At 59.2% G+C, this 13,874-nt stretch overlaps 1 protein-coding gene across 1 annotated transcript; it reads right to left on the bottom strand.

Moving 5' to 3' along the window:
* Positions 1–642: 642 nt before the first annotated feature.
* LARGE2 (LARGE xylosyl- and glucuronyltransferase 2) lies at positions 643–9,238 on the bottom strand. Its single transcript, XM_054161484.1, has 14 exons — positions 8,930–9,238; positions 7,855–8,108; positions 7,369–7,451; positions 6,984–7,107; positions 6,362–6,533; positions 6,113–6,217; positions 5,745–5,857; positions 5,057–5,182; positions 4,767–4,922; positions 4,493–4,656; positions 3,436–3,714; positions 2,410–2,556; positions 2,049–2,244; positions 643–1,939 (listed from the first exon to the last, which is right to left on the bottom strand). Exons 1-14 carry the CDS (start codon positions 9,027–9,029, stop codon positions 1,742–1,744), a joined length of 2,217 nt encoding a protein of 738 aa, XP_054017459.1. The 5' UTR covers positions 9,030–9,238; the 3' UTR covers positions 643–1,741.
* Between the last annotated feature and the right edge of the window lie 4,636 nt (positions 9,239–13,874).

The following is a 13,874-nucleotide window of genomic DNA, read 5'->3' on the forward strand; positions in this document are numbered from 1 at the left end:
CCCAGCGCAGTCAATGACCACCAGTGGTTTCAGAGCTGGCAGGGGCCTGGCACACTTGCCACTTGGTGACATGGGCATTTCTTCTCCCTGCTATTGGTCTCTGCTCCCCAGGCCTCCCCCTCTGCCAGCCAGAAGGGAAAAGGCTCCAGCTGCGCCAGGTGAAGCCAGCCCAGGGAGGCTTTTTCCGCAGCTAAGGCTCAGGCCAGCCTGCACTGCTCCTGCTGCCTTCCCTCCAGGGGACAGCTGCAGGCACACAGCAGGGTGGGGGGAAATAATTAAGAATAATAATCAGGCAGTTCTAAACAAGGATGTGAAAAAGAATAAAAAAGCTTTAATTTAAAAATTAAATTAAACAGAGAGAGTAAGCAAGAGGTGCCTGTGCCCTTTCCATACCCCACCTTCCTATGGCTCCTGCCAGCCACTCCCACCATGGACGGAATCCTCCCAGCAGCACAGAGATGGCACTGGCAGCCCAGAGCAAGGCTAAGGAGAGGACAGCAGAGACTGCAGCAGCAGCTGGCCTGGAGAGCCTCCAGGGCCATCAGCAAAATCATCCAGGAGGAAGAAAGGATTTGAAAAAAGAAAAGAATAAAAAGAGCAAAACCCCTGCACAACCCCCAGCCCAGCCCCCAGCCACCCCACTCAGGCAACCCTCAGGAGAAAAGTATTCAATAATTTAAACAGCATGAGGAAAGCAAAGCATCCTCTGTGCTCCAGTGTGTGACAGCAGTGGGACAGTGCCTGGCCAAGCTGCTCCCGGCACGGGGATCCTGCCACAGTGCTCTGCTGCAGCCTTGTCCAGCCTCAGCCACATCCCTGATTGTCGGCGGCAACATCTGTGCCGCCGAAGAGCTGGGGAGGAGCAGGGTGGTCCCTGCTGGGGATTTCTCGAAGCAGCTGCTGGCCCATGAAGCTGCTGTTGTGGCCATCCCTGCAGGGCACTGCCAGCCCCGGGACAGGACCTGGCACCTGAGCTTCCAGCTGAGAGGTGCAGGCCTGTCCTGGGAGCCCACTGCTGGGGACATCAAACAGCCTATCCTACTCTGGAAGCTCATCCTGCTCTGGGTGACACCCACACTAGTACTAGGCCAACCCCACTCGAGACTTTGCATCCATATGGATGGGGCTTAGCAATATTTTTCCCTGTCACCTAGCCAGCCTTGACCCAGCCTTCAACCATGTTCTCCTCAACTCCTGGAACTCCCCAGCCCCTCCTCCCAGGGTGCTGGGAGACTTTCTCTGAGTCTGCTCCCCAAAAGATGCAAAAGGATGCTCTGCATCCTCGTCTCTCACTCACCAAAGCTCTGGAGAGGTGTGTGCAGGACTGGGACCTGAGACCACAGAGCAGAGGCACAGCAGGGTAAGGTACAGCTGCCAGGCTCTCAGTGAGGTGAGATAATGAAGGCAAAGAATCTACAGCTGCTAAAACAGGGGAGGGAGGAGACCCATTCCCCTGGCCCCTGGCACAGGGAGGCTCCCCTGTAACACAGAAATGCTGCTACTGCTCAAAAAAACCCCTTGGCCACAGCGCAGCAGCTTGACCTGCAGGCACTGCCATTCTTGCAGCTGGCATCTTCCACCTTACGTAGAGGCATCCGTCCCTTTGCTGTGCCGGAGAGACTCTGCCGCCAGCTGCGTTCCCTTGGGCCAGGCTGCAGCAGGGAGCCGGGGCAGGAGGGAGGCCCCGTGCCCTCCCTTCTCCACCGTCCCGCTAGCACCCCACAGCCTCTGTCCCCAGGCGTCACAGGCTCCTGTCGGCGGTGAGGTATTTGAGGGCGGCAGCGCCGTAGCGCCGCGACAGGTCCTGGTGGAACTCCTCGCGCAGGGTCTGCAGGCAGCCGCGGTACCCTGCACTCAGGCGGAACTTGGAGATGTCGAAGCTGGGGGCGTGGGGCATGTGGATCATGAAGGCGTTGGGCAGCACCAGCAGCTCGTACTCCTGGGGGCAAAGCAGCAGCCTTTACTGTCAGCCCTGGCCTGCCGGTGCCAGCCCAGCCCAGACTGCAGCACCCAGCTGCAGCACCCAGCACCTCCGAGGTGCTGCCCACCTGCGCATCCAGCTCCATGATGTGGGACACCTTGTTCCAGCCGAAGCCCACAAACCTCTGGTCGTACTTGGGGCAGTCTCGCCTCACTACAACGTAAGGCTCGAAGTCTGGCTGCCAGGCCACGCGGTATGGCACGGTGGCCGTCCGCCACTTGGCGTAGTCGGTTGGGGCATGGCCTTTTGGCCACACGTGGTACCTAGAGGGAGAGATGGGCAGGAGAGACTGAGGAGAGCTGGCAGTTCCCTGGGACAGAGGAGGCAGGTGATCCTCTGGGCCAGCTGCCCCGCAGCCCCGAGGTACAAAACTGCCTTCTGCTGGGTGTGGCAGCCCTGCTGGACGGCAGGGCAGCTCCAGTCCCTACCTGAAGGTGTAGAGGGAGCCCATGTCCAGCATGGAGAGCAGCTCTGCTTTGGATTTAGGGAAGGTCAAGCGGTAGTGCAGGGTCTCAAACGCTGGCACGATGAGAGCTGCCTTCCTCTGGGGCAGCTCGAGCTGCTGGATGGAGGTCCTGTGGTGATAGGAAGGGTGTGAGGTCTCCCTGGCTGTGAGCCATGGCCACAGCCTCCTTCCTCAGCCCCTCCAGCTTGCCCAGAAGGGTATTAATGGGTTTAGACACTTTGTAGTGGTGTCATTCAGGGGCAGGAGGCACAGGGCAGCCCTCACAGCCAGGGCTGCTTCCTCATCTGCTGGTTGGTGTGCAACAAAACCGAGGGCAGGATCCCGAGGCTGAACACAAAGCTGCTCATGCCTGTTGAGAACTGCTGCCCAGGGCAGTTTCCTGCAAACCCCAGCGCCGGGGGAGCCTGGCAGGCTGTGGTGGGTTGAAATTTCCCCCTCTAGCATTAACTTTGCCAGCCCAGCCCAGCCCAGCTGGAAGCAAATGAAAGCTGTATTTACAGGTGAAACTACATTCTACAATGGAATGCAATGAACATGTACAAAATACACAGTATTTACAAGTATTTGCAATTAATAAACAGCACAAGAACCCCCCTGGTCAAAGACCAGGGGAAGCTACTAGCTTCTCCTTTTCTGCCTCCCCTTACCCACCCTGTGCAAAAGGCAGAAAAGAAAGGAGCAGAGAAAACTGCTGTTAGGCTTAACCAAAACAACGCAGCCAAGGTCAAGCAGAAGCAGGTTAGTATCTCTCCAGGGTGGGTGAAGAAGCAAGAAGAGGAGGACTGGTTTGGTGCACCCAGCCTTATGGTGGATCTCTCTCCACTGGAATTGTTTAGAATTGTCTTTGTTTTCCTTATTTATTTTTTTCTTTACACCCAACAGTGATTTGTTTACATTTTGCTACTTTTCTGTGTGAAAAAAAATTCTGAAGGCGTAGCCTAAAACTAGCCCCGAGGTGGAGCGAGCGCTGGCCGGGGCAGAGCCTCACCTGAGGTAATCATAGAGGCCATACATAGGCAGGAAGTCGATGTCCGTCAGAAAGACGTAGGGCGTCTGGGTGTTGGCCAGGGCCACGTTGCGCAGGAGGTTGATGGGGTAGAACTGCCCCTCCTTGTAGACGATGTGGTAGGCCACGTTGCGGCGAGCGCTCAGCACCTCCGACGCCTGGGCGTAGCGCAGGAACTGCTGAGCCTCCGCGTCCGACATGTACAGCGCCAGGCTGATGGGGCCCGCCCAGTGCTTGCAGATGGCCTCCAACATCTGCAGCCTGCCGAGCAGAGGGGCACCGCCTCAGCAGGGCTGCCCCACGGCAGCGCGGCCAAACCCAGGACTGGGTGCCCCAGGCGGGGCTGAGCCCACTTCAGCGGGGGGGATGCGGTGGGTGGAAAATCCGCCCCCCCCCCCCCCAACATTAAATTTGCCAGCCCAGCCCAGCTGGAAGCAAATGAAGCTGTATTTACAAGCAGGACTACAATCTGCTACCAGCATGTACATAATACACAGTATTTACACTATATAAACAGCACAAGAGCCCCCCTGGCCATAAACCAGGGGAGCTGCTGACAGCTTCCCACTCCCTGCTCCACTCCTTACGCCCCTGGACACACAGGGACAAGTGAAGGTTGTTAGAACTCAGCCAAAACATTGCAGCCAAGGTCAGCAGAAGCCAGCAGAGCACAAAGTTAGTACCTCCCAGAGCAAGGGAGCCAAAAAAGAGAGAGAGAGTTCTCATTACTACCTTGGGTTTGTTATCTGCCCAATGGATTGTTTAGAACTTATCATTATTTTCCTTTTTACACCCAACAGTGATTTGTTTACATTTTACCACTTTCTGTTCAAGATCTGTGGAAAATGTTAAAGGCAGAGCCTGAAACTAACAAAGGGGAGTAAGAGGAAACGCTCCTCCCAGCCTGGGGTGTTGCTCCTCACTGCAAAGAGCTGGCGTGAGGGGGAGGAACCTGTGTGTCAAGATTCCTGACAGCTCCCAAGCCGTGCAGCCACCCCAGAGGAGCGGAGGCAGGATCCAACCTCCCACCAGCAGGTACCTGTCCATGGAAAGCTGGGCCACCAGGGTGACATCACTGGGGCCGGGAAGGGCCAGGAACTCGTACTGCAGGAAGAACAGGTGGATGCGGTGCTGCGTGAGGTGCTGCCGGCGGAAATCGTAGCAGGGATCGTCCTCGTCCAGCTCCTCCAGCGCCTGCTGCAGCTGCAATGCCGCGAGGGTGAGGGAGAGCAGCAGCCCCAGGCTGAGCTGGGGGCGCTGCCTGAGGTCTCCACCCGCCCCACGCTCCGAGGCAGAGCTCCAGCCGCCCTCACCTGGTTGCTGGGTGGGCTGGGGAGGCTGGCACAGCCAAAGAGCTCCCTGCGCAGCAGGTTCCCATCGTACTCCAGGAAGGTCAGGTAGAGGTTGCGGAAGAACTCCACGTGCTTGTTCTTCACCCTCAGCTTCTTGGGCGAGTTCCAGTGGATCACCTGAGGACAGCACTGTGTCACTCCACAGAGGGGAAGCCAACAGCATCCAGTGCAGCCCAAGCCCAGGCTGACTCCTCTGGGCCTCCAGTGCATGTGCTGTCCTGTGGGCTCTCCCCGGTCTCAAAGCCACCCACCTTGAGATCCGAGACCTCGGTGTAGCACTGCTCTGAGCGGGTGTGATCGGACAGCTGCACGTTCCAGAAGCAGGGGAGCCGGTACACCAGGGCTGGGTCCTGCTTGATCACTGCATTAAAGATGTCCTAGGGAAGAGACAGATGAGTGCACAGGTGGATGAGGAAGATAGGATGTCCCTCTCCATGCCACCGGTACTACAGGAACACAGCAGGGCCAGCAGGGTGACTGCAGGATGACTGAAGGACTGGAGCTCTGCCCTGTGAGGACAGGCTGAGAGCCCTGAGGTTTTTCAGTCTGGAGAAGAGATGACTGAAGGGGGTTTAATCAATGTTTATAAATATCTGAGGGCTGGGTGTCAAGAGGGAGGGTCAGGCTCTGCTCTGTTGCACCCTGTGATAGGACAAGGGGTAATGAATATCAACTACAGCACAGGAGGTTCCACCTCAACATCAGGAGGAGCTTCTTCACTGGGAGGGTCACAGAGCACTGGAACAGGCTCCCCAGAGAGGTTGTGGAGTCTCCTTCTCCGGAGACTTTCAAGCTCCATCTGGATGTGCTCCTGTGCGACCTGTGCTAGATCCTATGGTCCTGCTCTGGCAGGGGGGTTGGACTCAATGATCTTCAGAGGTCCCTTCCAACCTCTAACATTCTGTGATCCTATGAACCACCCTGGAGCAGGACCTTTACCTGGTCAGCCAGTGAGGTGGACAGCATGCTCATGAGCTCCCGCTCCGCCGTCAGCCGCCACATCTGCTCCCAGCCCAGGCGACGCAGGCGGTCCAGCAGGAGCAGGATCACCCCTGCGTGCCAGGGAGGAGGACACTGTCACCGGGCGAGCACCCAGCCATTGCAGAGCTGGAGCAAGGCAGCCTGTCTGCTTTCAGCCCCTGGGACTTCTTTCGGCTCACCCGCAAGACCCCAGGACAGCGTAGCAGCCCCTGCATGCCCAGCACCTCCTGCCTCACCTCAGCCTTCCCCAGGCGCTTTGTGCCAAGTGCTGCCCCAGCTCAATGCATCACGAGGCTACAGAGCCCACCTCAGGGGCCCACACTCACCAGTGTTGAAGCCACGGCCCAGGGCCGGCCACGGTTTGTGGTTCTTCCACAGGTTGCCCAAATACCAGTCGCTTTGGTTCTCCACCAGCCCAATCACCTGCTTGTCTGAGGAAACAGAGGGACAGGGATGCAGCATCTCTTGCTGCAGGTCCACAGGGCCCAAGCAACTCCACCGTGCTGGTTGGGAATTGCCACCCTGAGCCCATCACCCAGGGCCCTGCCAGGGTCCCACAGGCACCTCGTCCTCACCGGAAAACTTCCCAAAGACAGCCCACAGCTCAGCAATGTCAGTGGCAAAGGTGATGTCAGTATCCAAAACGATGACCTTGGAGAGGTTGGAGGGCAGTGCCTTGGTCAGTGTCAGCTTCATCAACCCATAGATGCCAGAGTAGTGCTTGTTGGGAATCCAGGACACCTCTGGCTGCAAGGAGACATGGCCTCAGGGCTGGGCATGGCACCCCATGAGGAAGAGGCCAGCAGACAGGCACAACAAAGCTGTGGAGCAGCATCTCCAGCTGCACCATCAGCAGGCACATGTCTCTCCCCAGGCCCTTCAGTCACACACTGGCTGCATCTCCCCCTTTGCCCTCACCCTGGTTTGTGTCTTCCTCCAGCCACCAGAACCCCCACCTGAACCCCAGGGGAGGACCCAGCTCTGCTACTCAGGCAGCGCTACCCTAAAGGGCCTTCCTACCCCTCCAGCAGCAGCCCTATGCCCCGCTTCTCAGCCAGATCACCAAGTCCAGAAAGGGGAGCAGGGGAGCAAGGGACCAGCAGGGAAAGAGTTAATAAAGCCCCTTCCACTCCCCTCTGGGCTGCTTGCCCTCAGATCACCCGGCCGGAACAAAGCAAAGGAGGGACAAGTGCCTGCCTTCAAGTCATCGGCGTTATAGAAGCTGATGTGGACAGAAGGCACCATCCAGGACTCGAAGAGGGTCTGGAGGATCTGGTGAGCCACTGAGTCCGTGATGAAATGAAAGTGGAGGGGATTTTTCCTGCCAAGGGCAAGCACAGCAGCACTCAGCATCACAGCAGGAAGAAGAGGACATGGTCCCCAGCCCTCCCAGTGGAGAGACATCAGCTTGGGCGGGGGGCAAACTGATCAAAATCACCCATCTGGGAGAACCAAATCCCCTTCTGGCCCTCTAAGCAATGGCATAACAGGTGGAGAAAGGCTTAGAGTCTTCCCTCCACATTGCAGCAGCTTATCTGGGAACCCCAAACTAGTGGGCCTCTGGCAAGCAGCTCCCCATTACCTGTGGAAGAGGATGGATTTCACCAGCGTGACCACATCCCGGCTCGCGTTGTGCCCGGCACACACAATGGCAACGTGCAGGAGCTGCCCAGAGACAAAAAACACCTTTCTGAGACTGGACACCCCCGCTTCAGGGCCCTGCCAGCTCTCCCCTGGGGTCGTGCTACGGGAAGAGACCCCAGACCCCAGCCCTTCCCATAGGGAAGGAGCCCCAGAGACAGGTGGGATTCCTCTGCCTCAGAAGCAGGAGCCAGGAGTCTGGCTGCCACTCCTCCTGTCTGGTATCCCTCTCTGGAGAAGCAAGAGACCCTCATTCACCCATCAGCTGCGGCACATTGAGAACCACAGAGAACCAGGACGAGGCTTCTGCATGGGCCAGGGCACAGAGTGAGCAGTGCCAGGCCGGTGGCACATACACCCATGCTTGGGCAGGGTCCCAGCCTCCCATCCGACACCCCCCACACACACCCCTGGTGCCGTCACCCACCTCGCACTTGTGCACCAGGCGCTGCTTAAGGCAGGCCGTGCGGTTCCTCCTCTGGCTGCCGGCGGGGTCGGGCCGGGCGGAGCTGCCCCACCGCAGGCTGCCGTCGCCACCCTCCACCTGCGCCCGGCCCAGCTGGCGGCGGAGCTGCAGGTTCTCCTCCTCCACCCTGCGCACCCGCGAGGCCAGCGCCTCCCGCTCCACGTCCCGGCTCGCCTGCTCGCCCAGGCAGGGCGGCAGCAGCAGGAAGCGGCCATCTGCGGGCAAGGCACAGGGCAAGAGCCGTAGCCTTAGGCTATGCTTTTAAAGTACTTTCACAGATCTTGAGCAGAAAAGCAGTAAAACATAAAGAAATCACTACCGGGTGTCAAAAAAAAAGGAAAATAAAGGTCATTCTGGACAATCCCATTGGAAGAGATAAGGGACTGAAACTGGCTGTACCAAAACAATCCTTCTCTTCTCACTTCTTCACTCTGGGAGAGAGACTAACTCGCTCCTGCCTGACCTTGGCTGCATTGTTTTGGTATTAACCTCTCTGCTTCTGTCTCTTCTCCCTTTTGTACAGGGGGGGCAGGGGGAGGCAAGAAGGGAGCAGCTAGTAGCTTCCCCTGGTCTTTGGCCACAGGGGTTCTTGTGCTGTTTATGAATTGCAAGCACCTGTAAATACTGTAAGTACTGTGCATTTTGTACATGTTCATCACCTTTCATGGGAGTTTTGCCTGTAAATACAGCTTTCATTTGCTTCCAGCTGGGCTGGTGAATTTAATGCTGGGGGCGGGGGGGGGGGAGAAATTTCAACCCACCACAGCCTGCCATGGGCACGGCAAGGCAGAGTTTGGCTGGGAAAGGCTGGGTGTGGATGGTGGGGCAGAGCCCCAGCTGAGGGATCCCAGCAAGCCTGATGTGTGCCCAGCCCACCTCACAGCTCTGCTCCCCTACCCCCTGGGACGCTCCTGGAAACGCAGAGCTCGTACACCCTGCAGTGACTCAGCGTGGTCACAGAGCAGCTGCTCCAAGGTATCAGCCTCCCCTGCCCACACTCTCTTGTCCCTTGATCCAAAGAGGAAGATCCACTCACATTCGAGGCTGCCCACGAAGAGGTAGAGCCAGGAAAGGAGGATAGCCAGGGTCACCGTGGCGAGCAGCAGCTTCAGCTTCACGCGCCAGGAGCGCAGCATGGTGTGCCAGTGGGACACGGGCACCGAGGATCAGGTGGGCAGCCCAAGCCCAGCTGTCCCCGGCATCCTAGAGCCTGTGTGGGGCAGCAGAGTGGTGTCACCAACAGTCCTGGAGCCCCTACCCAGGTGCCTTGACGGCTCCCAGCAGGATGTCCTTCCTCTCCTGTTCCCTCCAGGACACTGCCTGGGCAAGTACAGCAGCAAGACAGGTGCCCTTTACCACTCCAGTAAGAGTCACTCCCAACCAGTACCCTCCTGCCCATGCTGGGCCATTTGGACCTCTGCACGGTCTGCCCCACCTCCATGCCATGGCCTCATGACTCTCAAGAGGGCTCTCAAATATGAAAGGAAGGAAGGAGACCTCCAAGAGATTTCAGTCCAGCTCTGTTCCTTGCTCCTTGCCATTCTACAGGCCAAGGGGAGAGAACCAAGATCCCGAGATGTTGGAGACCGGGTGGTTGTTCATGGGGTGGTTAATGGAGCCTGTCCTTGAAGAGGGAGCACAGGTCCCTCCCCCACCGCCTCTGCGGGCTGAAGGGGCCAGGACTGCTCTTGAGACAGGGGCCTCAAGGACACAGCAGGCTGGGTGGGAGCGCAGCCCACGGAGCCAGGCAAGGAACCTTGCCGGGCATGCTGGCTCCTTCCCAGCCTGCGGGCTGGGGGAGAATTCCCAGACCCAGGTCTGCCACGAGCCAAACGCCTCCACCTCTGCTCACAGCGACCTGCCCCAACAAAGTTAGGTGGAAAAATCCCGAACGCTCCAGTGAAACTCACTTCCCAGCCGGGCTGGTTCAGCGAGGCGTGCCAGGGGATCCCCTCGCCCTGCCACCTCGGCTCTGGCCACACGTGCTGTGCCGCCCTCATTCCTCGGCACTGGTGACACTGGGCAGAGCAACCATGCCCCCCACCCTGCCCCTGCACTCAGTCTGGAGACATAAAGCCCATCTCGAAGGAGCCCTGCCCCGGGACCCCAGCGACCCAGGTGCCCTGAGCAGAGAGAGAGCCCCACAAAGCAAGGGAACACCAACCTCTCCCCGGCAGGCTGGCTCACTCCGCACTCCTGCCTGCCTGCTGCAGCTCAAGGTTGAGCCCCTGCCCTCAGCACAACATCTGGAGGCTCAACAAAAGCTGTTGCAGGGATGAATGAGGCGGATTAGGGTCTGCTCCCCCCTGCGCAGACCCTGCTGGAGCACAGACTCCGCTGCAGCCCATTGATGTGCAGATGCCTGTGGGGCCACCGGGCCAGCGCTTGGGGGCTGAAGCAGACAGCCTGAGAGGACACCACCCTGACAGCCTCCGGGGCAAGAGTGCAAACACCTGCCCCACGGCAGGAATTGCCTGCTGAGGGTGGGCCGGGAGCAAGGGATCTGCAGCAACAGGCTCAGGCTCTGCAAGAGATGGGGCATGGTCACCTTAACCCCACCAGGGGTATGCAGCTAGGACCTCGTGGCAGCAGGCATGGCCCTTGGAGGCTGCACCCCTTTTCTGCTAGAGAAGGGGTCCTGCTGGCACCACAGCTCCCTGCAAGCACGGTCTGGCATCGCTCTGCTTTCCCACTCTACAGAGTGGCCAAGAATGGGCATGGCAAGGAAGAGGGAGCTGAGACATGGAGCATGCCGGGCCCAGGCACTTCTTCTCCCTGCCATGCTGGACCTGGCAGGGTCTCTGCACACTGCTGCCAGCCTGTTTCCTGTCCCACAAGCCAATCTCCACCTCCTCCTGCCTGGCCTGTGCATTCCCCAAAATTTGTGTTGAGCTCTAGGCAGGGCTGAGGCAAGACGCGGGAGGTCAGCCGGCACTGAGGGGCTTTGGCACAAAGGAAGGCGAGAAGGTGGTAGCACACAGCAGCACCCCTCCTGCTGCTGCCTCCCATCATGGCCCCTCTGGGGGGGCCCTCACTGCAGAGAATGGCAGCCTGCCCCTCGCCTGCATGCGAGGACGCTACTGGGAGGGCAATTTTGGAGGACAGAATGGGACCGACAGCAGGCCACTTGTCAAAAAGTCATCCTGGAGGAATCCAAGGACTGCATCTACCCCCACCCCGAAGCACCCTCACCCCTCCTGCCACCTTTTCCCCCCTCCTCACCTAGCCACTCGCCTGCCTCCCAGGAGACCATTTCCTTACCTGCCTTTCGTCTCCTCCTCCCCGGCCGACTGGCAGCCCACTGCTGCTGCTCCCTCCGGGGCTGCCGTTCCCCGGCCTCTCTTTACTCCTCCCTTTCAGATCTGACTCGTCCCCCCCCTCCTTCCCGCTCTCAAACCCGAGCTCCCCCCACACCGGCCGCCCTTTCGGAGGAAGAAAGAACAAACAAAACAAGAGATTAAACTCGCTTTCTGCTCAAGAGCCCCCCCGCGCCAGGGGCACGGAGTTGCCCAAAGTAAATCGGAAGCAACCCACCTTCCCTCCAGCCCCCTTCCCGCTCCCAGACCTCAAAAATCCCTCTTTCGCCAAGATAAAGCATGGGGATTATTTACCCCCGAACCAGCGCCTGCCTCCTCCTTTCCCGGGGCAGGTGCAGGAATTTTCTTCCGCACGGAGAGACATTGGGGAGGGCTTTGGAAGGCAGCAGAACCCAACTCACCTCCCCCTAGCCGGCACAGAGGGGCCGCACGTCCTGCAAGGGTGAGGTGCACGCCGTGCCACCCCGAGAGAAGGGATACCAGCTGCCATCCGCCTGAGCGCTGGTCTCATTGGACAGGATGTAAGCCCCGCCGTAGGTTTGCCAAAGGAAAGAAGAGCTGGCCCCCGATTCCCCGGGCTTGCCCCAGCAGCCCAGGAGAGCAGAGCTCCCTGAAGGAGACAGCGTCCCGCAGCCCTGCCCAGCGCAGCGGCAGCGAGCGGCACGGGGTGGCCGCAGGAGTGAGGAGCGGGAGGCCAAGGCTGGGAATGCTAACTATGCCGAGATGCGATCTACCTGCAGCTCCCCCCGAGCCTGGCCCCAGGGCTGGGGAAAGGCAGCAAGCTCCTGCCCCGGGCTAGAGCCAAAGAGGAGCCCCTGCCCTCCTGCCCGCCTGGGTGGGAGCCTGCTGAAAGGTGCCTGGAGAAGACTGGGTGTGGAGGGAGGAGGCCACCACCGGCAGCAGCAGAGGGATTGGGATGCAATCTGCCTGCACAGCAATTTAGATGAAACACAAATTGCCCCCCACCGTGTAACCCAAGGGCGAGCTGCGACACAAGCCCCGGCCTGTCTCCTAGAGACAGAGCAGTGCCTGCAAAGGCAGCCGCCGGCCTGCAGGGCAGGGGTAGGCTGGGTCTCCACCCAGGCAGCACTGAAATCACTGCCCCAGGAGACACATTTAGCATCCACTCAGGAAGCTCTTGCTTGCCCTTGCAGAGCCCTGGTTACAACAGGCAGTTGCTCCTCAGGAGTGCCTTTATGCCCGGCCCAGCTCTGGCAGGGAGGAGAAACCCCCCACCCCGGGGTACCCTGCCTCGGCTCCCTTGCTGGACCCAGGGGCACATGGGGAGCAGGCTCTGGGACTGTCCTGTCCCTGCCCTGTGGGATCCATGACAAAACAAGTGCTCCAGTTGAGGCATCAGATGCAGCAGCCAAGCAGGGCTTACCCATGCTCCTGGCAGAAGCACTGCCAACAGCACTGCTCCAGGGCAGGAAACCACCTCCAGCTCTGGCTGACCACTGGTGCCTCTCCACAGCTTTTCCTGGCCTCCCTATCTTGCTCACTCCAGCAAGTGAGGACCCAGCACCAGGGTCTCATCAGCTGGGGTAGGAGCAGGCAGGCTGCTGGGAAGCATGGGCAAGACAGAGGCATTTTAGGATGTTTATGGTGCTGGGGAGGAGATGGTAAGCAGAAAAGCAGCTACAAAGCCTCTCCTCCCCCACAGAATGTTAAAGGCACAGCAAGCAGAGGGCACAGCTGGAAGCAGCTTCTACACAAGGGGCACAGAGGGTTCCAGCAGCCTGGGCACAGCACAGGCACCCCAGGTGCAGCCATCCCTGCAGCCATGGGGCTCGGCCTCTCTGCCCTCCCTCCTCAGTCTCCTTGCTTGCACCAGACAAGTGCAGCCAGCAGTAAGATGAGAGGTTTCCAATACTGCCGGCTTCCGAACCTGGCATGAGGGTGCGGGGCAGAAGTGCTGCTCACAGCAGCTTATCCTCACCTTCTCTCCCCGGGAACAGGATGGCTCCTGCTTTGGCAGGGATCAGGAATGCAGGAACACAGCAAACTCAACAGAAAGAGGCACCCAGCTGCCCTCTCTTGCTGGGAGAGGCTGGCAGCAGGCACCAAGGAAGGGGCAGGCAGAACCCCGGTGTCATCTCATGCCTGGACATTCCTGCTGCCAGTAGCGACAGGGCAATAGCCAGGGCACAAGGAGTGCCAAGCCAGCAGAGCCAGGCAGCTGCACAAACACCAGATGCATGCTCACACTGACCTCTGAGGTGTGGACAGGACCCCAAGGCTGTCTGCCCACCAGCCACCCTTTCACGCACAAGCAGCCTTCACTCCCAGGCCAGTGCACCCACCTGGCTTGCCCCAGGCCCCTTCCCAGAGCTGCCCATGTGCTGGCACCCTGCCCCTCCAAGATGCCCTCTCTCTGTAGGAGAGTGATTCAGACCAGCTGGCCTTTGCTCTCCGTGGCTTGGTGACTGTCAGGTGAGCAGTTAATGTTTAGGGAGAGCTGGCAGTGGCAGCTTTCCCACCACATCAGCATGTTTTCCCCAGACCCACGGGCACAGATGTGAGCAGCCCTGTTTTCCCACAACACCGCAGCTGGCAGCAAGGCCCATGGAAGGCTGGGCATCTTAGCCTGTTGTCTCTCCTAGAGCTAATGTGCACCTGCAGGGGGGATGCTGAGACACTGTCTGCAGGTCTGAGGGGCATATG

Source organism: Dryobates pubescens, chromosome 5 (genome assembly GCF_014839835.1).
Source record: "Dryobates pubescens isolate bDryPub1 chromosome 5, bDryPub1.pri, whole genome shotgun sequence".
NCBI lineage: Eukaryota > Metazoa > Chordata > Aves > Piciformes > Picidae > Dryobates > Dryobates pubescens.